General features: G+C 29.0%; 4 protein-coding genes across 4 annotated transcripts; 2 read left to right on the top strand and 2 right to left on the bottom strand.

Annotated features, from left to right (window-relative positions):
• The first annotated feature begins 456 nt into the window (after positions 1 to 456).
• On the top strand, positions 457 to 5,946 carry LOC125825959 (protein trichome birefringence-like 38). The gene is made up of 5 exons (XM_049505248.1): positions 457 to 802; positions 1,665 to 1,836; positions 3,796 to 3,971; positions 4,584 to 4,742; positions 5,625 to 5,946. Exons 1-5 carry the CDS (start codon positions 531 to 533, stop codon positions 5,914 to 5,916), a joined length of 1,071 nt encoding a protein of 356 aa, XP_049361205.1. The 5' UTR covers positions 457 to 530; the 3' UTR covers positions 5,917 to 5,946.
• A 2,535-nt stretch (positions 5,947 to 8,481) lies between these two features.
• LOC125826049 (adenylate-forming reductase 06235-like) lies at positions 8,482 to 10,164 on the top strand. Its single transcript, XM_049505348.1, has one exon. It carries the CDS (start codon positions 8,482 to 8,484, stop codon positions 10,162 to 10,164), a length of 1,683 nt encoding a protein of 560 aa, XP_049361305.1.
• A 229-nt stretch (positions 10,165 to 10,393) lies between these two features.
• On the bottom strand, positions 10,394 to 14,848 carry LOC125825953 (GDSL esterase/lipase At5g45910-like). The gene is given in 6 exon segments (XM_049505242.1): positions 10,394 to 10,891; positions 11,539 to 11,812; positions 12,960 to 13,075; positions 13,078 to 13,107; positions 13,576 to 13,794; positions 14,572 to 14,848. Coding segments are annotated over 6 exon segments (1,116 nt in total). The 5' UTR covers positions 14,819 to 14,848; the 3' UTR covers positions 10,394 to 10,661.
• Positions 14,849 to 16,856: 2,008 nt separating this feature from the next.
• LOC125826054 (GDSL esterase/lipase At1g28590-like) lies at positions 16,857 to 22,336 on the bottom strand. Its single transcript, XM_049505352.1, has 5 exons — positions 21,989 to 22,336; positions 21,371 to 21,601; positions 19,023 to 19,171; positions 17,989 to 18,265; positions 16,857 to 17,405 (listed from the first exon to the last, which is right to left on the bottom strand). The coding sequence occupies exons 1-5, from the start codon at positions 22,230 to 22,232 to the stop codon at positions 17,164 to 17,166; spliced, it is 1,143 nt and encodes a 380-aa protein (XP_049361309.1). The 5' UTR covers positions 22,233 to 22,336; the 3' UTR covers positions 16,857 to 17,163.
• Positions 22,337 to 22,620: the final 284 nt, after the last annotated feature.

The following is a 22,620-nucleotide window of genomic DNA, read 5'->3' as shown; positions in this document are numbered from 1 at the left end:
GAAAATCATATTTAAAATTTTAAGGAATTAAAATTTCTTAACCATATACAAAATAAATAGAAAAAGTTGACTTTTTTAGATCTTGTATGTATTAAAATGAATATAAAACTAAAATAAAAATAGTAAGTAGTTTTTAAAATCAATTGCTATAAAATTTAAAGAAGTAAAAGGACAAAAAAAAAAATGGGGAAAAGAAACGACGTACACCCTTCTTTTAAATTTGTCTCAAAAATAATATCAAATTTCCTTATTTAAAATTAATTTAATTATAAACTTTCTACTTTACCTTTAATAACAAAATTAATTAGTAGCATTAACTTATTAATACCATAAATTTAAAAAGTTTTTCGTGTCCAATTAAATATTGTCACATAAACTGAGATGAAAAAACTTTATATATATACACGTATAGTGAATCAATTTTGAAGCACCAACTTTCTTTTCCATAGTACTCTCTTCTTTCTCTCCATTCTTCTTCACCAAAAACAAAAAACAAAAAAAACTCCAAAATCAAATATTTTTTGCTAATTATGTCAAATTTATTTCTTAAATCACTTGCCTTATTTATTATTTTTATTTCTTTAGAAAGTGTTAAATCAGAGCTTATAGTACACAATAATAGAGAATTATTGAGTAATTGCAATTTATTTCAAGGCCAATGGGTTATTGACCCTTCATTTCCTCTTTACCAATCTTCAAATTGCCCATTTATTGATCCAGAATTTGATTGTCAAAAATATGGAAGACCTGATAAAGAGTATCTCAAATATGCTTGGAAGCCTAATTCTTGCAACTTGCCAAGGTACAAAAAAATATATTATATCGTCAGTATAAAGTTTTTGATATGTGTTATTTGAGTTGCAGCTCTTGAAACAACCTTTTTACCTCTTTTGTGAGGTAGGAATAAAAAATGTATACAATCTATCATCCACAGACTTCACCTTTGCAGGACTATAATATTGATATGTTGTTATCATTGTTGTTATTGTATTATCAGTATAAATTCTTTAATATGTGTTCGAGATCTTGGAACAAGTTCTATACCTCCTTGAATTAGAGATAAAGTTGGTGTAGTCTCTATCTCCTTCAGACCTCACAATTCACATTGTAGGACTATAATATTAGTATGATATTGTTAAACCATCAGTGTGAAAGATTTTTTTTTAATATATGTTTAATTTGTTCAGGGCTGAGCTATGTAAAATTAAAAGGTTCGATTTATAAATTGTTGAATCTTTTATTTAACGTAAAAGTAGATTCTTATGTTGTGGTAAAAGGAGTTCAAAGTGGTTTAACTTTACAATACTTCAAATACAAGTGTAACATTTACATTTAAAGGGATAAATATTTACTATCGCGATATTTTAACATGTTATAGTAAGTAACTTATTTTATTTTTCAAGTTGCTATATATGTCTTTGGTGGAGATTTTCAAGAAAATACTATCGCATATTTCTCTAGTTCTTTATAAAAGATATTTAATCCGTTAAAAATAAAAGTTAAAGAGCATATTTATGCTCCTCATCGTGTTCATTATATGGACATTTGAGACTAGGGGTCCATTCCCTTGTTTTTTTGCCCTTTTCAAGATTTTGATTGATATTGTGTCCCTATAAGTTTTGTTTTCTTCACTTTTATTCATTTAATTTAAATTTTTTTTGCAGATTTGATGGAATTGATTTTTTGAAAAGATGGAATGGAAAAAAAATAATGTTTGTTGGTGATTCATTGAGTTTAAATATGTGGGAATCTTTAGCTTGTATGTTACATTCATCAGTGCCAAATGCCACCACTTCTTTTACCAGAAAAGAATCAATTTCTGCGGTGACTTTTCAGGTTTGCGAGTTTTCTATTTGAATTATTTATTAATTATTTATTAAAATATATCTTAAATATTTTGATCCTTCGCTCTATTTATTATGGAATGTTAAATACTTCTTTGTTACCTTGTTTCAAGGTTTAAGCATTAAATATAGTCACTTTTATTAAAATAATTAATAAGTAAGATTTTTTTATGCGAATTAACATTAATCAAGCTTTTTAATAAGAATATCGAAAGAAAATTAAACAAAAAAAAATTTTGCCTCTGATATTTTTGCTTCTTTTTTTTTTTCTTTCTAGAAGTTGCCATTTTTAGCTTTCTCAGAATGTGCATGGGAGACAAGAATTTTTATTGGTTTTATGTTTGTTTTTTATTGAGTAAAAACCCGTGATTTGTCAGAGGCGTGAACAACAATTTTAACTTTATTTTAAAATTGATGTTTCCAATTTGCTAAGAAATTATTATTTTGTTATTTTTGGTTATATTGGAGCAATAATATTTCTCCTTAACACCATTATTATATAGTCTCATTATAACAATTTATATTTTTTTGAATTTTTTTTTTTAATATTCGGTTGGTCTTTGCTACCTTAATTTGAAGTTTCAATTAATTTAAATATGTCTCGCGTGAGGCTAATTAAGGGGAGAAAACACTTTTTACCAATATTTTTTGTTTTATTATGATTTGAAATCGAGATGGAAATCTTATACATTCCACCATAATCATTGATGGTCATTTTATAGTCCCTCCATCCCATTTTATGTGAGGTAGTTTGACTCGGCACGGAGTTTAAGAAAGAAACGAAGACTTTTAAAACTTGTGATTCAAAATGAATGATAGAAATTTGTGTGGCTGTAAATCATTTTATTAAGGGTAGAATAGATATTTTATATTTAAATTGTTACTTAATATAGAAATGTGTCATTTTTTTTGGGACTGACTAAAAAGAAAAGTAAGTCACATAAATTGAGACAGAGAGAGTATAGTTTTCAATATATGAATATTATATTTAAAGACTTGAAAAAAAAATTATACATTTAAATTTAGAATGAAAATGAAGTAGTTTGATCATCGTACTATATATAAATCTTCGACATATAAAATGAAATCAAGAAAAATATTCAAAGTTTCTTGAGCCTATGAACCATTATGGATTATGGTGGAATGAGTTAGATCTCTTTCTCGAGTCTTGAAATGAAAAAAATATATTACTAAAAATTATTTTTTTAATGAGTCTTACGTGATGCGATTAGCCACTTGACATTCAAGAATATTGTAACAAACTAGTGGTAGGTCCAATTTTTATTTCATGGCACATATAAATATTTTCTCCCCTTAACCAATTTTAGCAAAATGCTCAAACCTAACATTAAAAGTCATTGACTTGATTGTGTAAAATTAGTTTCTGATATTTATTGTTATCAACTTGTGCTTATATATATTGAAACTTTAAGGGTATTCTGTTATATTTGTGGTCTAGAAATTGTTTTATAACTTATTATAGATGTTATTTAGTTATATAAAAAGAGATTTTATAAATAAAATTCAGTATATCTTTGTAGGATCAATTTCTTCTAATCAAATTGTAATCCATAAACTTCATTAAATATTTGATTGATTAGATTCTGTATTTGTATTATAAAAATTTCATACATATAAACATTTGATTGCGAACTAGATGAGTTCGGTGGCCGTTCAAAATTCATAAATTTCAAATCCTAGCTTAATTAGCCCCTGAACAATGATTTAATGTTTACTCTCTTGCACTTGGACAGAGCTAGGAGAGTGCAGAGGAATTCATCTAAACTTCTTTGTTGAAAATTACGTTGCATATATAAGATTGAATCTCTTAGGTTCTTCATATATTTTGTTTTTTTATTATATATTTTAAATCATCTTAGTGAAAATTCTGATTTCATTACTACCTGCTCCAACATTTTTCTTTTGCTAATTCTCTTAATGATTTGCACAGGATTATGGAGTAACTTTATTCCTTTATAGAACCCCATATTTGGTAGATATAGTAAGAGAAAAAATTGGAAGAGTATTGAAATTGGATTCTATACAACAAGGTGATGCTTGGAAAGGAATGGATATGTTGATTTTCAACTCATGGCATTGGTGGACTCACAAGGGAAAATCTCAAGGGTAACATATATTATATCTACTTTCCACTTTTCATCTCTCTTCAAATAATTCCAAAGATATACACAAAGAAATGAGTCATTAATATGCGAGGCTGATTCTTTTTTATGTATCAAGTACGTGTAAGTCTGATTCTTTTTTACAAGTCAAATACATTAGTTAAGAAGTAATTGATAATAGGTGATATAAGACTCGAATTCGGACATGGACAGAGCTACTTAAAGAGGGGTTTGAATTTTTATATATATAGTTGAGAACCTATTAACTAAAAAACTATGAGTTTGGTGGCAAGCTCAGAACTCATAAACTTCAAATTTTGGTTTCGTCTCTACCTAGGACCTTTAACTACTTTTGATATTATATTAAAGTGTATAATCATTCCATCTAAACACCTAAGTATTTACACAACATATTTTTATTTACTTAATTTTATATTCCATAGTTATAACCATAGAGTAACATCTTTGGCATAGCCACCACTAACACATAGGCAAGCAACATATCTTGATCTATCATAGCAGAGCCATTGAGAAAATCGAGTGAATAACCTTAACGGTCGTTTTAGAAGCAGAGGTTCACATGAAATGACCAACTTTACAATTTTTATTGTTGTAGATGGGACTATATGCAAGAAGGCACAAAAGTGTCAAAAGATATGGACCGTTTGACAGCATTTTACAAAGGCCTAACAACTTGGGCAAGATGGGTTGATCAAAATGTTGATTCTTCTAAAACCAAAGTCTTCTTCCAAGGCATTTCTCCCACTCATTATATGTAAGTTCATTTATTTATTTTTTTATTATATCTAATTAATTTCTTCAAATCTTAAACTAATATCACATGGCTTTTATATACATATATATATTTGGTATGAGAAGAAAAAATCTAGAAAGAATATTTTCTAATGTTTAATAAGACAAAAGTTATTTTCAATGGAAAACATTTTAAATCAAAGGAATGATCTATTACTTGTGAGTGGACGATGGACGAAGGAAGTCATTTTCCTTATAACAATCGTAACTTTTAACTTATATTATTTGTTTAAACCAACACTTGGATGAGTTTGGTATGGAAGAAGATTCTATTTTATTTTTTTTAATTTTTCATGTTTGACTCTTTAAAAATTGGGGAAATGATTTTAAAAGTGAAAATACGAAAATAAGCTTCATAAATAACATTTTATATCCCACCGTAGCACCCCCTCAACGCCCGATCCCACACACTAACCCCACCCCTACCAATCAAATGCCCAACATCATCATCCTATAATATTTGCCTAGATTATATATACATTCTTCTCGTATAATAACTTTTTCTTCATCATCAAACACTAGAAAATAAATTTAAAAATTACTAATTTTTCAAAAAAAAATAAATTCGTAAAATATATTTTCCATCGTACCTAACACACTCTTAGACATTACTATTAATCTCTAGTATTACTCAAAAGATTCATCAAAACAATCTCCAATTGGCTAATATTATTATTAGTCTCTTATATATATCCTCTTATAAGAAATAATTTTCACTCACCAATTAAACACCAAAAAACATTCTCTAAATAAATGACTTTCGTCGTATCAAACATACCTGAATTTACAACTTTCAAAACTTATGAGTAACATCAACTAATTATGTTGCATTTTGATTAATTAGGGGCAAAGAATGGGGTTCATCAACAAAGAATTGCAATTCAGAGCAAGTGCCACTATCAGGATCAACATATCCAGGAGGATTACCATCATCTACTATTGTTGTTAACAAAGTCTTAAGTAGTATTAAGACACAAGTTTATCTACTTGACATTACATTTTTGTCACAATTAAGGAAAGATGCTCATCCATCAGCATATAGTGGACAACACCCTGGTAATGATTGTAGTCATTGGTGTCTTCCTGGTCTACCAGACACTTGGAACCAACTTCTTTATGCATCATTGGTTATGTAAAATTAGAATTTAACTTATATACACAGACGGTATAAAGTAACTTTTATATTATCAGGTCAACCAGAATGATATGTACGAATAATTGTTCATGGAAAAAAAAAAATGAAATTAAGACAAGTTATCTGCTAGAGGACTTTATTTCAAGTTTTCGTCTGTGTTATTTATTAAGTTATTTTGATAACAATAGTGTTGAGATCAATTAGTGTGCGCCTTAACTATAATAAAATCATCAACAATAAATATACACATTAAAAAAAGTATTAAAGTCTTTAATGACATTAATTAATTGTCATTGAATTCAATGTATATAGACTTTAGAAACATTTACAAAGAGTGTAAATTGCCGCTAAAAGAATATACTTAGAAGCAATTAAGCTATTGTCGTTAAAAATCATTTTTGGTATAGTGCTTGATTAAGTTGCCATGCAACAAACACATGCATATGTATCGAGTAAGTCTATCCATTAAGATCGGAGTTGATAGGTTCAAACTGTTGATATAACAAGTTCTATTTTATTTTAGACTTAATGGTTAAAACATATCTAAACTTTGAGTTTTTAATGAACTATCAAGTGCATGCGCGAATTTTCTATCTGAACCTAACTATTTATCAAAACATACCTTAACTATCAGTTGTTTTCTTTTCTACCTGAAATAACATTTAGGTAAAAAAAAAGAACGATTAATAATTAAAATGTGCTTTTATAAATAACTAATAAATAGTTCACATTAGAAACTTACATATCATATAATTCAGATGTGATATAACGTGGCTAGTAAATACAATATTTATATTTATTATCAATCAATCGAACTGTGGCTTTGAAAAATATAAAATAATGGATCCTATTTTTTAAAAATTTTATTTTCAACTAGCCTATATGTCGACCTGGTCCATCTATATATTAGGAATACAAAATTCAAGGGGTACAAGTGGTATCATCAAATTTGACTTGTTGAATTTTGAATGGACTTTTATCAAAACTTTGATTATATTTGTTTGATGAATAATTTGGCACTATATATAAGCAGCTTTAATTTGACTTAATATAGATCTTTTTATTATTTTCAATCGGTATGTATTTGATATTTGTATTAAAGTTTAATTAAATTTGAATTCATGTATACTAATATCCATTTTAGAGGTGCGACACTTTCAATATGATTTTTTCGATTCTAGAGATTTGAATTCTAGACATTCAATTAAGGTTGCAGTCGTATAAGAATCTCAACCATCTCACTGTAATTTAATTTATGTAGGTACGTACTTAATAAAATTATTGCTTGAGTTGAATGTTTGAAATTTTTATGATATGTTTGTTAATTGCATAATGATAGATCTTTGAGTTGACTATTTAATTTGAATATATTTATGATGATACTATATGAATTAAGATATATACATATATTTGTGTTGAGTGTTTGAATATATTTATGATGTTGTATGATATGTTTGATAATGACAGAGTCATTATTGAGTTGAGAATTTGACTATGTCAATGATTGATGCTATAAGATCAAAACTTTACGCTATATTTTAATTATAATTTAATTTAACTCAATATAATTAAGACATAAAAGATGTTGAGTTGTTTTGCTAACATCGACCTATCTTATTGTTTTTCCCACCAAGCCAAACTAGGGTTAAATCTACATTAAATTCATTATCAATATAAATATCATAAATTTGGTTTACAAGAAAAGTTTATAATATGTGCCCTTTGAATGTGTTACCGATAAATTCTGCTCCACTATGATAGTTTACAAATCATACTGAAGAAGTAAAATTATAATAAATAAATTTGATATAATAAGATTGACCAGAAGAATATGTAATAAACATATTTCTTATATTATTGTATAAACAAATAATATTTATAGATTAAGATGTGAAACTTATACATATAATTATAAAAATATCGCATATATTACCCGTTACAACAAATAAATATCTATTTACTACATTAGTTTTTTCTTCAAGTAGCCGATCACTTGAACGCACCCAAAAAGGAAAGGATAAAAGAACATTGGGAGCAACCCCTTAATAAAAGAATTATGATCTTGTTAAATCCAAAAAAGACAAATAATATAAACTAAAAAGAACGTCAAACCCTATATATTGATAAAAAAAATTATAAAAATATTTCTCATTTGATATTCGATATTGAAATTCAATTGATTAATCAAAATTCACGTATTGCAGACTGTCACATATCATAAAGCGACGAACCCTGCTTTCAACAAGATTTTTTCTATAACCAAAGCGTGAACATGAGACTCTAATTAAAAGTGGAGAGTTGTCCTCCACAACGTTAATGCACGATTGATTTATATATATTGAAGTTATAAAAGAAATATGAAGCAAGACATAATGCACCTATTTTTTTAATATTATATAAATAAAAATATCATAATTGGACTTTGAATGTCTACTCGAGCCATAAATTGGACTATAAATACATTAACTCAATTACATTCCATATCCTAACTTAAATTCTTCATCCATAGCTTATATTATTTCATTTTTTCATATAACTTCTTTCTTCTTTTTCACGATAGAAAAAAATGAAAACTGGAGACAAGTTCGAGAGATTTTCAAGTTGTAGAGGTGTAGCTTTCGAAATAAGGCCTCGTAACGATCCATTTTCCGTCCCTAAACCACCTACTAGTGAAGCTAATTCCCATGGTAGCAATAGATTTTGGCTACCATGGGAAAATATTAGCAAAAAAATCGTCCCATCGTCTTCATCTTTCATGCATCGATCAATGAGTCGTACTGGTAGTCATTTTTGTGATCTAGACATAGACGCAAATGAAGATGAAGACGTTGATACTCTGTCTTACATTGAAAAAGGTTGTTATGACACGCAAATTCCTCAAAAGGGTTCATCAGTACCCTTACCATTTCTACCTCCTAAAACACTAAGCAAACGCGAAAAAAAAAATAATTTTTCATCGCGATTGTCCATCATCCTTCTTGATCAAGGGTTGTTTACAGTATACAAGCAATTATTCGCGCTATCTTTAATTCTAAATATGACTTTTTTAATTCTTGCTAGTACGGGAAATTTCCCATACGCAAGAAAAAAAGCTGTCCTATTTTCAATTGGCAATATCTTTGCTTTGACACTCTGTCGAAGCGAAGCATTTTTAAGAGTTGTATTTTGGGTCGCGGTGAATTGCTTGGGATGGTCTTGGATTCCTACACGAATCAAGACTATTGTTACGTCTTTACTCCAGTCACTAGGTGGAATCCATAGTGGTTGTGCAATTTCATCGATTGCATGGCTAATTTACGCGTTAATCCTAACGTTGAATGACAAAGAAAACACTTCCCCTGAAATCGTTATCGTTGCTTTTGCAATCCTTTCACTTCTCTCCCTCTCCTCCCTCGCTGCATTTCCTCTCGTTCGACATCTCCATCATAATTTCTTCGAGAGGATTCATCGTTTCGTTGGATGGATAGCGTTATCACTTCTTTGGATTTTCATTACCTTAACGGTTTCTTATGATCCTAAAACTAAATCTTACAACAACGCGGAAATTGGCTCCAAACTTATCAAACAACAAGAATTTTTGTTCACATTGTATATAACGTTGCTAATAGTCATCCCTTGGATGACTGTGAGACGTGTCCCAGTTAAGGTCACGTCTCCATCAGGACATGCAACGATTATAAAATTCGAGGGAGGAGTCAAAGCAGGGATATTAGGACGAATTAGTCCTTCTCCCCTCTCTGAATGGCACGCGTTTGGGATCATTTCGGATGGGAAGGATGAGCACATGATGTTGGCAGGGGCGGTTGGTGACTTCACGAAAACCTTAGTATCGAACCCCCCTAGCCATTTATGGGTACGACAAGTTCATTTCGCGGGGTTGCCTTATTTAGTAAACATGTACAATAGGGTTCTAGTGGTTGCAACGGGGTCTGGAATATGTGTATTTTTATCCTTCCTTTTGCAACCTAGCGCGGCTAACGTGTGTTTTCTATGGGTGACAAAAGGGGTGGAACAAAATTATGGTAAGGAAATAAAAGAGATGTTAAGTGGGCATTCGAAGGAGAAAGTGATTATACATGATACAGCCTTGTTAGGACGTCCAAACGTATCAGAAATGAGCGTTGAGACAGCGCGAAAATGGGGAGCTGAAGTTGTAATTGTTACTAGCAATCCAGAAGGGAGTAGAGATGTGGTTAATGCTTGCAAAAAATCTGGAATTCCTGCATTTGGTCCTATTTGGGATTCTTGAAATTCAATTCATTTTTATTTGTGGAATACTTTAGTTTATTACTATAGTTTTTGTCAATCTTATACATTAGGTCTTATGTAAGCAATTTATTTCTATTCATTCCCCTAATAATATGAAGTATACTATAGAAAAAATAAGGATTTTGAAGTTTAAGATATTTGTATTTGATGGCTTGTGTGAGTCCATCACGAGTCAAGGGACCAGGTTCCTGACTAAGAATAGCTAAGAGTAGAAGGCAAACAATCAACGTAACAACAAATAAAAAGGCACACACGATGATGTACAAGGAAGGGAAAAATCACGACCTATCCTTGCATCAGAGATGAAAATATTTCTGACAGAGTACTCCTATAGAAAAATCCCAAATAACCAACGATATTCCGATGGAAATGAAAAATCTTACATATTATTATTATTATGACAATAATAACGTACTCAGTATATCCCACAAATGGGATCTGAGGAGGATTGTGTGTACGCAACCTTACTTACTCATTTTAAATTTGTTTGATGGGAGGAAATGTGAGAGATGGTGAAATGAATGGTCCATTGAGCAATTCTTTGGCTATGTGGTGATAAGCTGCCTCTGTTAAGTGAATTCCATCCCAATTTGCAAAACTTGAAGCATCCAAACATGTCTTAGAGCCAATATGACCACATCTTGCTGAATTGTTGAAGTTGTATGGACCTCCACCTCCACAACATGCTACTAGTGTATTGGAAAATCCTGTCAAAATTAGAAGAAATTAATTAAACAAAGTTTTGTTAAACGGGCAAGGGTATATATGCATTATTTGTTGAACGACAAAGATATATATATATGCATCACTTTTGTTAAAGGACGTGGGTATATATGCATCTTTGTTTTGAGTGTTTTTCAAAAGTAAAGGCAGATATAGCTTATTAGTGACATGCCGTTCAACATAATTAAGTATTTTCGATACAAATATGGATATATATATATATTTATTTATTTTTTTCAAAAGGATTAAAGTTTTAACAAATATTATATCATGAATCATAATCTCAAAGGTAAAATAACTTCAGTTCTAAAAAATTTAAATTCTGAATCTATCAAATTTAAGTCTTAAATTCGCTTTTATCTAACACACATACATGCTCTCTCTCTCACACACGCACATTTAAATGAGGAAACACACTCTTCAGGATTGCTTTCTCAGGATTCAGATCCGAGATATCTAGTTAAGGACTGAAGGATCATGTCCATCACACCATAATCCTTGATGGTTATATATCAAATATTATATATAACCATTCAATATTCAAAACTTAGTACTATCCCCTATTAAAAAAAGTCACAAAGATTGGGTAATTTTTTTTAAAACAAGAATCTAAAGTTCAACATCAACTTACCATAATGCTTTGGGGAATGGATCAATCTCTTGGCAGCTCCATAATAATCAGCATATATGATCTTTGCATGAGGATATTCTTTTCTTAAACTCTCAATTCCTAGTTTTAACTTAGCATTGTGATATTTGGAGAAGGCATTGTAGGCTTTTAAACATCCATGTTTGTCATATGCTTCTTTGTTTGTAGTGCCAAATATGGTCAAGAACACTGCTGAGCAACCAATTGGGAAATTCCCAGGCACTATCAATTCAACTGCCCCTTCTTCTATCAATACCTAAGAACAAATTATGAAAGGGAAATAGTTAATACTATGTATCAATATAATTTATGTGACTTAGACAACAAAGAAGTGGAAACAATAAAAGTAAAAGGAAGACACATTGAAGGTAACATAGTTGGGACGGTAAAGTGACTGAGGAGTTTGTTCCAAGGCATCTAGCGATGCGACAGGCATAGTAGAACCATATGACAGTATCAATAGGTTCAACAAGATCCAATAAATCCATAAATAAGGTATGAATTATCAAGTGTTGTTGGATATGTTTGAAGAGGTAGACAAGAGAAAAATACTTCAAGTTACTTTTGATGGACAATCAATCCTTTTTAATTCATGTTTTCGCAACAGAAAGTTTGAGGTTGATAACTCAATCTTCTTCTTGATTGTCATATTTTTACATTATTTAAGCATCCTCATTTGAAAATAATTACAAATCACAATTTTTCTCATTTTAGTATGATGAAAAAGTTACATTTTAAATTATAGACCAAACATGACAACTAATTCACTATAACAAAATAATTTTTAACGGTAATAAATAGACACATTAATAAAGTGTGCTAAAGTCAACATAGCTAATGAATCAAAATATTCTAAAAAGGTATTATTTGAGTCCAAAAACAAAAGCACTTTCACATAAAGAGGACGGAGGGGTATATTTTGATTTCCTCTTTATACAATGTATCATGCGTGTATAATTAATGACAATTTATGTATATCAACTAGAAAAAGTAAATAATAAATTTGGATATTAACTGAAAGGTACAATATATAAACAGACACTTAAATTTGACTTCAACTGACAAGTATTAAACACTCCAACTTTTTGAGTGCACATCTAAACATCTTAATTTGCTCTCAACTGGCAACTAATTAACACTCCAACTTGTCTGAGTTGTATCTCGTGGACACCCGACATTGACGTGATACATAAATTTCAATAATTATTTTGTAAGTTGATCAATTGTGCTCAACTCACACAGTAGAGATGAGTCTAAGCGTCTAAATATGTATACTCAAAGTTGAAAATTCATTTACCGATTGAAGTCAAGTTTAAATGTGTGTTTATATATTATGTCTACTCAAAACTGTACTTCAAAAAAAAAAAAAATGAGAAATTTGAAAAAATAGAGTCAAAGCTTACACTTGTTGCTTCAATTATGGTTTCAACAACTAGTGGTACAAGAGCTTTAAGTTGTTTAATGCTTCCACCAAGAAAGGAGGGGTAGTTATAGTCATTTCCTCCAATTTCTCCAATATAAAGAGAGATTTTTTAAAATATTCTCTACAATCTGCATAACAAAAAATAAAAATATTAAAATTTAAAGATTAAAAACACAAATGGGAAGGAAGAAAAACTATGATCTTTGTTGAAAATTCCAAAAAATATTTTTAGCATCTTATTTCAACCCTTAATGACATGAGTTATTGGGACTAGGGTGAAAGCTAAAACATTGGCTTACAGTTCGGCATAACTCAATCGCTTTGACTCAAATCTTAATATTCAATATATATAAATAATTTATCAAGAATCTAGTAAGTTGTATTTCTAGAATTCAAAACTCAAAATCTTAGTTTTGCCTCTGATTGAAACCGTAACCAGTATTCATAAAAAATGACAAGACATTTGAAATTCTTACATCACTCATTTTAAATGACATTTTTGGTACTTTACATATCAATTAATTATCGTCACATAAAATAAAACAGAAGACGTAAACAGTTCATGGTAAATTGCAAAAGATAAATTATAACCATACCTTTTTTGGTGGCACAAATGTTAGACTTCACTTCTTGGAACCATCCCAATTGGTGAGTTAAAGAAATGTTTGTCCATAAAATTTTAATATTTTTACTATAGAAATATTCAGCAGCAATAGCAGTAGCTCCAGCAGTAGCAAAATTCACTCCATTTTCAGCTTTTATGCCCCTTTTCAATGCCAAATAAGGTGGAAGCAATGGCAATCCATATGCCTCAGCTACATATAGTATAAGTATTAGCGGCATAATCAGAATTTTCATTTAAAAAAATTGTATGATGAAATAATATATGAAGAAATTAAGAAGATTAATCAATATCTATGATATATACATAAAAATAAATAAATTAATATTCAGTAATTCAGTATAATTTTCTGGCAAAAGAAGTTCATCCAAACCCCCCTAACTTCATTTATAATAGTGTTTACTATATGAGCAATGCCCTCTTATCTCGACTGATTATTCCATAGAGTATTTGTTACTTCTCCTCAACACAGCTATTGAGGGACTCTACCTATCAAAATTTAGGCATATGAGAAAAAATTGACCTAGTGCTTTTTGTGTTCGCTAAGATCATGATTTTCGTCCAAGAATTCATTGAATACTAAATCATACCTCTTTGGATCATGTATCTCCACCCTATTTCAAACTTCTCTTTTTTCTTATGACATTAGTGTCATGTTAGCTTATGTGCATCTCGACTGACTATTTCATCGAATATTTGCTACCTCTCATTAGCATGTTAGCTTATGTGCATCTCGACTGACTATTTCATCGAATATTTGCTACCTCTCATTAGCACAGGTATCGACTGACTCTACTTACCAAGATTTAATCATAGGAGAAAAATTTACCTAGTATTGTTAGTCTTCCGCTAAGATCTGAATCTAAGACCTCATAGTTCTCGTTTTAACTTATCGACTACTAAGTCACACCGTTGAATACTGACATTTTATATACTAACATTGAACTAAACATAACAAAAGAAACATTACCAAAGAAGTCAATAACTAATCTTCCATTTGAGCACCGGCCGGTGGCGTGTTTGAAGAATGTTTCTCCATAGGGGAGTTTTCCGATGACCGGAAAAGTCATGGCGCCGGAGAGAAGGAAGTTTCCGGTGTCGGCGAGTGAATCACCAAAGCTAAATATTGCATTATAAGATTGTGGATGGGATGAAACTAAGCTCAAAGAACAAAACACAATATTCAAGAAGATGATAATTTTCATGTAGATAGACATTTTTATCACTAAACAAATTTTAAAAAAAAAGAGTACGAAGCTCTTTCTTAGTTTGCTTCACTACTACTACTAATAAGAGAGGACAATTTATATGTATTTTTTTAAATGGTTTTTCACTTGGTGTTTGAGTACTTTATTTTGAAGTCTCGATTAATTTAAACTTGTATTACGTAAGGCCAATTAAAAGGAGTTAATTTTATAGTGTAAGGATGAAAATCTTATACATTCCAACACCATCATTGATGCTCATTTTGTATAGTTTTCAGAAAGAAAATTAAGTAGTTCGATCATCATAATATAAATTTCCATCACATAAAATGAAATGTATAAACAATATTTAAATATTATTTTGAACTCTCAAAAATTATAGTGAAATGAATAAGATCCTCTTTTAATGAATGCTACGCGATTGCGAAATTTCAATTCAAATTAGTGGGGGCCAATTTTTATTTCATGACACTTTTTATTGAGACCTTTTGGTTGTTGAGGTGGGGCATGATATATAAATATTAAGGGTTATGTTTGAAATTTGGATTATATACAACAAGGCGATGCATGGAAAGGAATGGATGTGCTGACACTATTGTACAAAATTTAAATATTTAAGAAAGAAATATTTTTTTTTAAAAAAATTGTGGTCTAAATAAGTCTTAAATAGTTATATGATTAATTTATCTCATTATAGGTAAAATAGAAATTTAATGTTAAATTATTTGGAAAAATAAAAATATGACCTTTTTTTTTTAACAAACTAAAAACAACATCAATATAATTGGTACAAAGGAAAATATGTGTTGTATATTTTGGATTAAAAAGTAATATTGTTATATCTGTCTTAATTTACGTGATTCGATTTAATTATTGATAAAATTTAAGAAAGAAATAAAAAATACAAATCTTGTGATTTGAGAATCTCTTAATATTTGTGTACCTATGAGACTTTTTTAACTTAAACATGTCATAACATTTGAATCTACTTTGTCTACAAACAAGAAAGTTATAAGTAATGCAACTATAAATGAATTTCATGAACGGTTTGATCTTGATTCAGAATGAACGCTCACAACATATTTAACACATGCAAGTCAGACAAAAAACACGAAAAGAAATGGTGTTCCAAGTGATAGACGAATGAGAAATGCGTAAAAATTTGTCAGGCTATAGTTCACTCAAAGTTATAAAGTAAGACATTGATTTCTCAACAACATCAATTTTTTTTAATTATATAATGAACTCTTTTTACTCGATTTTAGATCATAACGGATAAATTTCCGTCAATTTTAATTTGTAGCAATTATTAGCACGGGTCAAATATTAGGTGTATGAAAATTAAATTGTGCTACTGTTTTTGGTGGTGGTGATAAATGATACAGGTAGTAAGCTTGGGAAAAGCAAAATCTTAAATATATAGACTTGAAGTAGGTGAAGGACAAAAGTAGATAGTCGTTTGATTAATAGGATAAGAATAATTATTGTAGGAAAAAATATAAAATTATTTTATCACATTTAATTATGAATATTAATTAATTTTAAAATTATTAAATTTATCCAACCATTTATATTAAAAATTGTGTGGGTTAGATATTCCATATAAAAAGTGAGACAACTAATCTTAGGTGATATCCAACTCATTACTCATTATATATTTTTCTCTATGTCTAGGTATTAATATTAATTATATAATATATCCCACATATATTATATAATTAATAGTACTATAATATATGTATATACTATTATATACATATATTACTGGGCTAACCATAGGTCCACTCTCTCATCAGTCTTTTCGGCCCAGCCCTTTAACTTTCTTTTGGGAAATTTTTATAAATAAATTATAGCAATATTCTTTATTCTTGAATTCATCTTATCTTTATTTTCAGTTTCTTTTTTTGTTTCTATTCATTTCTTGTTAGCTTCCTCACGCTTCTTGATTTTCTTTATTGAGTTTTTGGATCCATAACGCGATTCTTATCAATACGCTCACATTGTCAGCCCTATGTCTAAATAATGAAGAAGGCGATATATAGTTTCTTTAACAATCAACGTAAAACCAATAGATTTATATGATGTATTCTTACGATACATATTACTCCTCTTATATACAAAATTAGTAACAATTGAAACCGGACACACGTAAAAACATGCATCTCTATAGACTATAATAAATCAAATAATTGTAAAAAACCTAAACAAAGTTACATTTGCATATCAAGAACAAATTAAATTACAAGATTACTTTCAAACAAGTTGGTGAAGGAATGTTACAATTCCAACTTTTCAAGATAAAAGTCTCTAATATTTATTGGACAATTATATATACACAACCCCTTGTAGTGTATACACTATTGGTCTGATATTCCCTTATTACAAAGTCCATTATTCATTTGGGGAATTGTGTATGGACCTTGTAATAAACCTTTGGCAATTAATTTGTATGCTGCCTCTGTCAAATGTACACCATCCCAACTAACATATGAAGAAGGTGTATCACAATAATTTGAGGATGGTGATCCACATGGTCTCTTTGAGTCATAATTGTATGGACCTCCTCCTCCACAACATGCTACAATAGTGCTTGTAAAACCTACATAACAAAAATTTACAAAAAAATTGTGATCAATGACCTTCCAAATTTATGTTATGGAAATAATGATGACGTTTAACTTTTATGTGCTGATAGTTCAAATAATTTTCATGTTTTTTGATGATTTAAAAGATAAATGAAATACGAGTAACTGACTAGAATAAGTTGAATTAGTAACTTGGGAAATTGGACAAACACTTTTGAAAAAATGTGAATTTCAGACGGACTTTCTATCAAAATTCTGTCAGAAATTCGATCTCATCGCAAATACACTACTAAAAACAGGCAAATTTTTGAGGGAGGTGCATCGAAAATTTAATAGGTCTGTCAGAAAAACATTCGACGAACCTACCTCAGACATTTCCATCAAAATTAAAGTGTTTTTTGTAGTGATTATTTTTTATATACTCTCAACTGAAATCATATTTCTGAGTTGACTTTTCATCTGCCCTCCCCCCCCCCCCTCCCCCCTCCCCCATTCCAATAGTGAAATGTGTTAAATACATTGATAGTATATATAAAAATTATTGTCAGAGTATATAAGTTAAATATATGACGATGTAAAAAATAAAATTTTACTTACCAAATTTTTTGGGAGATTCATAAATCTGCATGGCTGCATTGTAGTAATCAGCATAGATTATGTTGGCATGAGGATGAATTTCACGAAGTTTATGAATTTCTTGTTGAAGTAATTGGTTATGATATTCAGCAAAATCATTTAACCAATTAATACAACCAGTTGAATCATCATATTCTTTTTTATTTGAATTTTTAAAAATTGTTAGATAAGAAGCTGAACATCCAATTGGTAAATTTCCAGGTACTATCAATGTTTGTGCTCCAAGTTCAATTAATTCCTGCAAAATATAATCAAATAAATCTTAATTCATAGAAATTTAAAAAAAAATGTTTAAGTAACACTAGAAAACTATATAATATTCCCTCCGTCAACTTTTATTTGTCATGTTATGCTTTTCGAAAGTCAGTTTGACTAATTTTCAAAGTTAAATTAGATTACATTAATTCGATATTTTAAACAAAAAATTTAGATTTTCAAAAATTATACAAAAAACACTATAAATTGCAAGTTTTTGCATATCAATATGATGAAAAAATACATCATAAAATATTAGTTAAAGTTCTTATAGCTTAACTCTAAAAAAGAAAACCATGACAATTAAAAGTGGACGAAGGGAGTATGATTTTTAGAGACAGATAAATTTTATGGTTAAACAAAAAAAATTATGACTTATCTTATTTAACAATAATTAATATTGGACAATTTATTTGTGAAAATGTATGTATAGCCTAAAAAGGGGACCTCCCTCCAAATTAGGTCAAGTTGTACTTGTTTATGTTAGACTTGATAGTGATACGATTAGTTAAGCCTTAGCTTATTTGGCCACCTCATGACAATTATTGTTCATGGTTATTATGGGAAAATCTCTTTCGATGGAGATATGTTGAATATATTAATATATGAACAATCAGAAAATTATATTATATGACAAATTATTTAGCAAGAATTAGTTATCGTTTTTCTTAAAATATTTTTTACTAATTCTATTTTATTTAAAAGTGGAATGTTTAATGAAAATAATAATTGATACTTACATTAATGGCTAGGCCAATGGCTGAAATAACTGCAGGCACAAATGATTGAACATCTTCTCCTGATTTTCCTTGAGAAAATGGATGATTATAATCATTTCCTCCAATTTCTCCCATTAAAAATAATGAATTTTCAAGAAATTCTTTGCAACCTGATTAATATTTCATATAATTAGAATAATAATGATTTATAGAGGCAACTTGAAAAAAATATATAAATAAAATCAAATGGCTCACATACTTTTAAAAAATATATAATCATCTATTTTTCCTCCTAGTTACTATTTTCAAGACTGTCTCGAGAAACATCTCGAAAAACAGGACAAAAACTAGGATATAACTAACAGTTCACCATAAGGAGTATAAAATTCACCTTGTGCCACTAGTACAAGCTATAGAAACTGTCCATAAGACTATCATTAAAATCCAGCTAGAGCCGTATTTCTTTATTTTTTATTTTAAATTTATTAGTGCACTTAAAGTATAGTACTATATTATAAATGCATATTGAGGGTTTGATGGAGAATATTATTAAATAATATGTGTAATTAATAGTTTTAGTTTTCTATTTTACAAAAATATATCATCCACAAAACTATTTATTTTACATTTTAAAAAAAAAACATTTTAATATGGTGTCCCCACTAGGCCACTAATGTATTTCTTTTTGTTTCTTTAGTTCTTAATAAATGATATTGTCCATATATCTAATCCAGTAATTACGTTTTTTATTAGGACTCAAATACACAATTACTCTTGTTGATAAGATTTGATTACTTTTTATTAGTGGTTGATCATGAAGGGAATAAGATTTTATCCTAAACAAAAGTGTATTTGATTTAAAGACTATACTTTATTAATCTTTAGGTTTATCAACTATCGGATCCGTGGCAATATTGAAATTTTAAAAGTTAATTATCGTGATTTATAAAAAAAATTTAATATAATTTTTAATAATTAAATTTATATATATCGATATATAAGTTTAAATATTGAATTCGTCTATAAAAATAATTAACTTGGTATGACTAGCTAGATTATTTTTTTTTCTTATTGACAAACTCTATTCATCTTTGATTTGTCAATTTAGCAACCACATTTCTTTACTTAATTAAAGCTTGAACTTAAAGTTGGATCAACTTCTCAACTACTCCTTGTCAAGTCTTTTCTAATTAATTATTCTTTTTTCCATTAAGTAAATGTAAGGCTAAAAATAATATAGGGGTTGGTCCACTTGAATTATTTGTGGTTTAAGAGAGAGATGACTTTTGCCTCACTTATTCCAAAAAAAAAAAAAAAAGGAATAAACATATTTTAAAATTTAAAAGCAATTTAGTTTAAAGTTTTTATTTTATCCTTAATAACAAATATTTATGATATATTTAGGAGCTAGAACAACATTCAAAAGGTTTATGGTCATAATTAATATGTCATATTTAAAATTACAAATTTTAAAAAAAAATCATTTTTTTAAACGTCATGTTCAGTCAAATTATGCCATATAAATTGAAACAAACTATATATACTTAATGATGTGGTGTACTCATAAAAATGTTACGCAACGTTAAATCGGGATCAAGATTAATGACTTTGTATAATGTTCAATAAAAGATTGTTATACTAATATGTAATATAAGTTAATAGTACTAATTAATAATTGGAGTAGAGAAAAAGCAATAAATTGGTTGCTTAAGGTTATATCAATCTTATTTTATTTTAAACTTGCTTAGAATTTCTTTTTTCTTGTATTCTTTTTACGTCTTTGTTAAGAAAACAATATAGTATCCTTTTTTTTTTCTCCATGTTTGTATTAGGACCTGATGAATTTGAATTATGTGTATAGTCCATTTAAGAGGGTAATGTAACGCTTTCTGTTAGAATCTTTTTCAAATCCAAAACCTCTAATTTAAGAGTGAGAAAATCATGTTCATTACACCACATCTTTGGTAATGAAAATGACATGTCATCTACTATATATGGTGTTTGATCCAATTAAAGCGATAACGCTCCTTACCAAGATTTTTTTCTGCATCGAACATTTAAATCCAAAACATCTAATTAAGAGTCCCACCATACCTTTGGATGCTATTTTTGAAAATGACGAAATATCTTTTATGGTGTTTGGTCCAATTAAGGGGAAAAACGTTTTTTTATCAGATTTCTTTTCTTATCCAAAATTCTAACTCTGGACCTCTAATATAGAACGAAAAAACCATGTGGATTCCACCGCAACTAAATTGGTGGTGAAAATGACATGTCATCTGTTAGGTGTTTGGTCCACTTTGGATGTTTGCAAAAAAAAAAAAAAAAACTAGAATAACTCCAAAAAACATTATTTCATTGGGACTTACTTGTTGGTGAGTCACACAAAATTGGTAACATTTGTTTGAACCATTCCAATTGAGTTCCTAGTGAAACATTAGTGGCTGGATTCTTGATTCCTCTTTTCTCTAAATATGAAATATCCACTGCTGTTGCTCCTGCCACTGCAAAATTCACTCCTCTTAGTGAATTTTTGCTACGTGACATGTTTTTCATAACACCAACATAGGGTGGCACAAGTGGAAATCCCATACCCTCCGCTGTAAAGAAGATCAAAAGTTTTAGAAGTCTTTTGTTTAGCTTGATGAAACAGTATTGCATAATCGAGACGAAAGGACGTATACATTAATAGACTGATCAAAATTCAAACTCGATGAATTTAAACCTATAAAGTTCTCAATACTGAAATCATAGTAGCTTTCAAAATATATGAAAATTCAACATTTAATATTTTTAGAAATTAATTTCGTGATTCTCAATATATATATTTATGTTTTCGATGGAGTAATGGGATATATAGCTAGCCATTAAGCCATAGGGAAAAATGTATAGAGAGAAGAATGGGACACGTTCTTTGATATATATAATTAATACTATCACGTTAGCTAAAAGATAAAAAAAATATCGAGAATGTTATTATTACGTACCAATGAAATCTATAACGAGACGGCCATCGGAAAATCGACCGGTGGGATGATGAAAGAAGGTTTCACCATAAGGAAGAACCGATGAAGCAACAATTTTATTGGATTTTGAGAGGCGAATTAAGTTTCCGGTATCGGCTAACGAATCGCCGAAGCTAATTATCGACTCATAACATCCATGAACATGTCCAAATGATGTAATTAACAAAATAATCACACAAATAAAAGAATTAGAAGAAGAAGCCATGGAAATTATTTCAAGTTTTTTTTTTTTTTTTTTTATAAAAACAAATGGTTTTTTGTGTTTTTGGCTATTGGATATTTTAGAGGGTTCAAAATTATTATTTGAAGTCCTCTAAGGAGTTTATGAAATTGGAGTTGAATTTATAGAAGATTTTGTTGACCTACCAACCACAAATTGTCCAAATGGTAATTAATGAAGGACCTACTAGGAAATACACTATGAGTATTTTATTTTTATTTTTTTATTGTGGTCAAAATATACCATTGAGTTCACCAAACTTTACTATTGACATTTTCTTTAATTAATTTCAAATAAAAAGGGAAATTTGCACTTATAATCTTTCAAATATCAATGAATTATAATTTTGGTTCTTTTGTTACAGTCAAACTTT

Source organism: Solanum verrucosum, unplaced genomic scaffold (genome assembly GCF_900185275.1).
Source record: "Solanum verrucosum unplaced genomic scaffold, falcon-dt-bn FXZP01000161.1, whole genome shotgun sequence".
In the NCBI taxonomy this organism is placed as follows: Eukaryota; Viridiplantae; Streptophyta; class Magnoliopsida; order Solanales; family Solanaceae; genus Solanum; species Solanum verrucosum.
The sequence above is the reverse complement of the archived record's forward strand: the minus strand, read 5'-3'. Positions and strand labels throughout refer to the sequence as shown.

Bases quoted from the DNA above. Each gene is read 5' to 3' on its own strand.
- LOC125826054 (XM_049505352.1), bottom strand. From the start codon at position 22,232: ATGGCTTCTTCTTCTAATTCTTTTATTTGTGTGATTATTTTGTTAATT. The intron at 21,602-21,988 runs GTACGTAATAAT...TCTTCTTTACAG, and splicing joins TCTCGTTATAGATTTCATTG to CGGAGGGTATGGGATTTCCA. The intron at 18,266-19,022 runs GTAAGTATCAAT...TATATTTTGCAG, and splicing joins CCATTGGCCTAGCCATTAAT to GAATTAATTGAACTTGGAGC.
- LOC125826049 (XM_049505348.1), top strand. From the start codon at position 8,482: ATGAAAACTGGAGACAAGTTCGAGAGATTTTCAAGTTGTAGAGGTGTA.
- LOC125825959 (XM_049505248.1), top strand. From the start codon at position 531: ATGTCAAATTTATTTCTTAAATCACTTGCCTTATTTATTATTTTTATT. The intron at 803-1,664 runs GTACAAAAAAAT...TTTTTTTTGCAG, and splicing joins AATTCTTGCAACTTGCCAAG to ATTTGATGGAATTGATTTTT. The intron at 1,837-3,795 runs GTTTGCGAGTTT...TGATTTGCACAG, and splicing joins TTTCTGCGGTGACTTTTCAG to GATTATGGAGTAACTTTATT.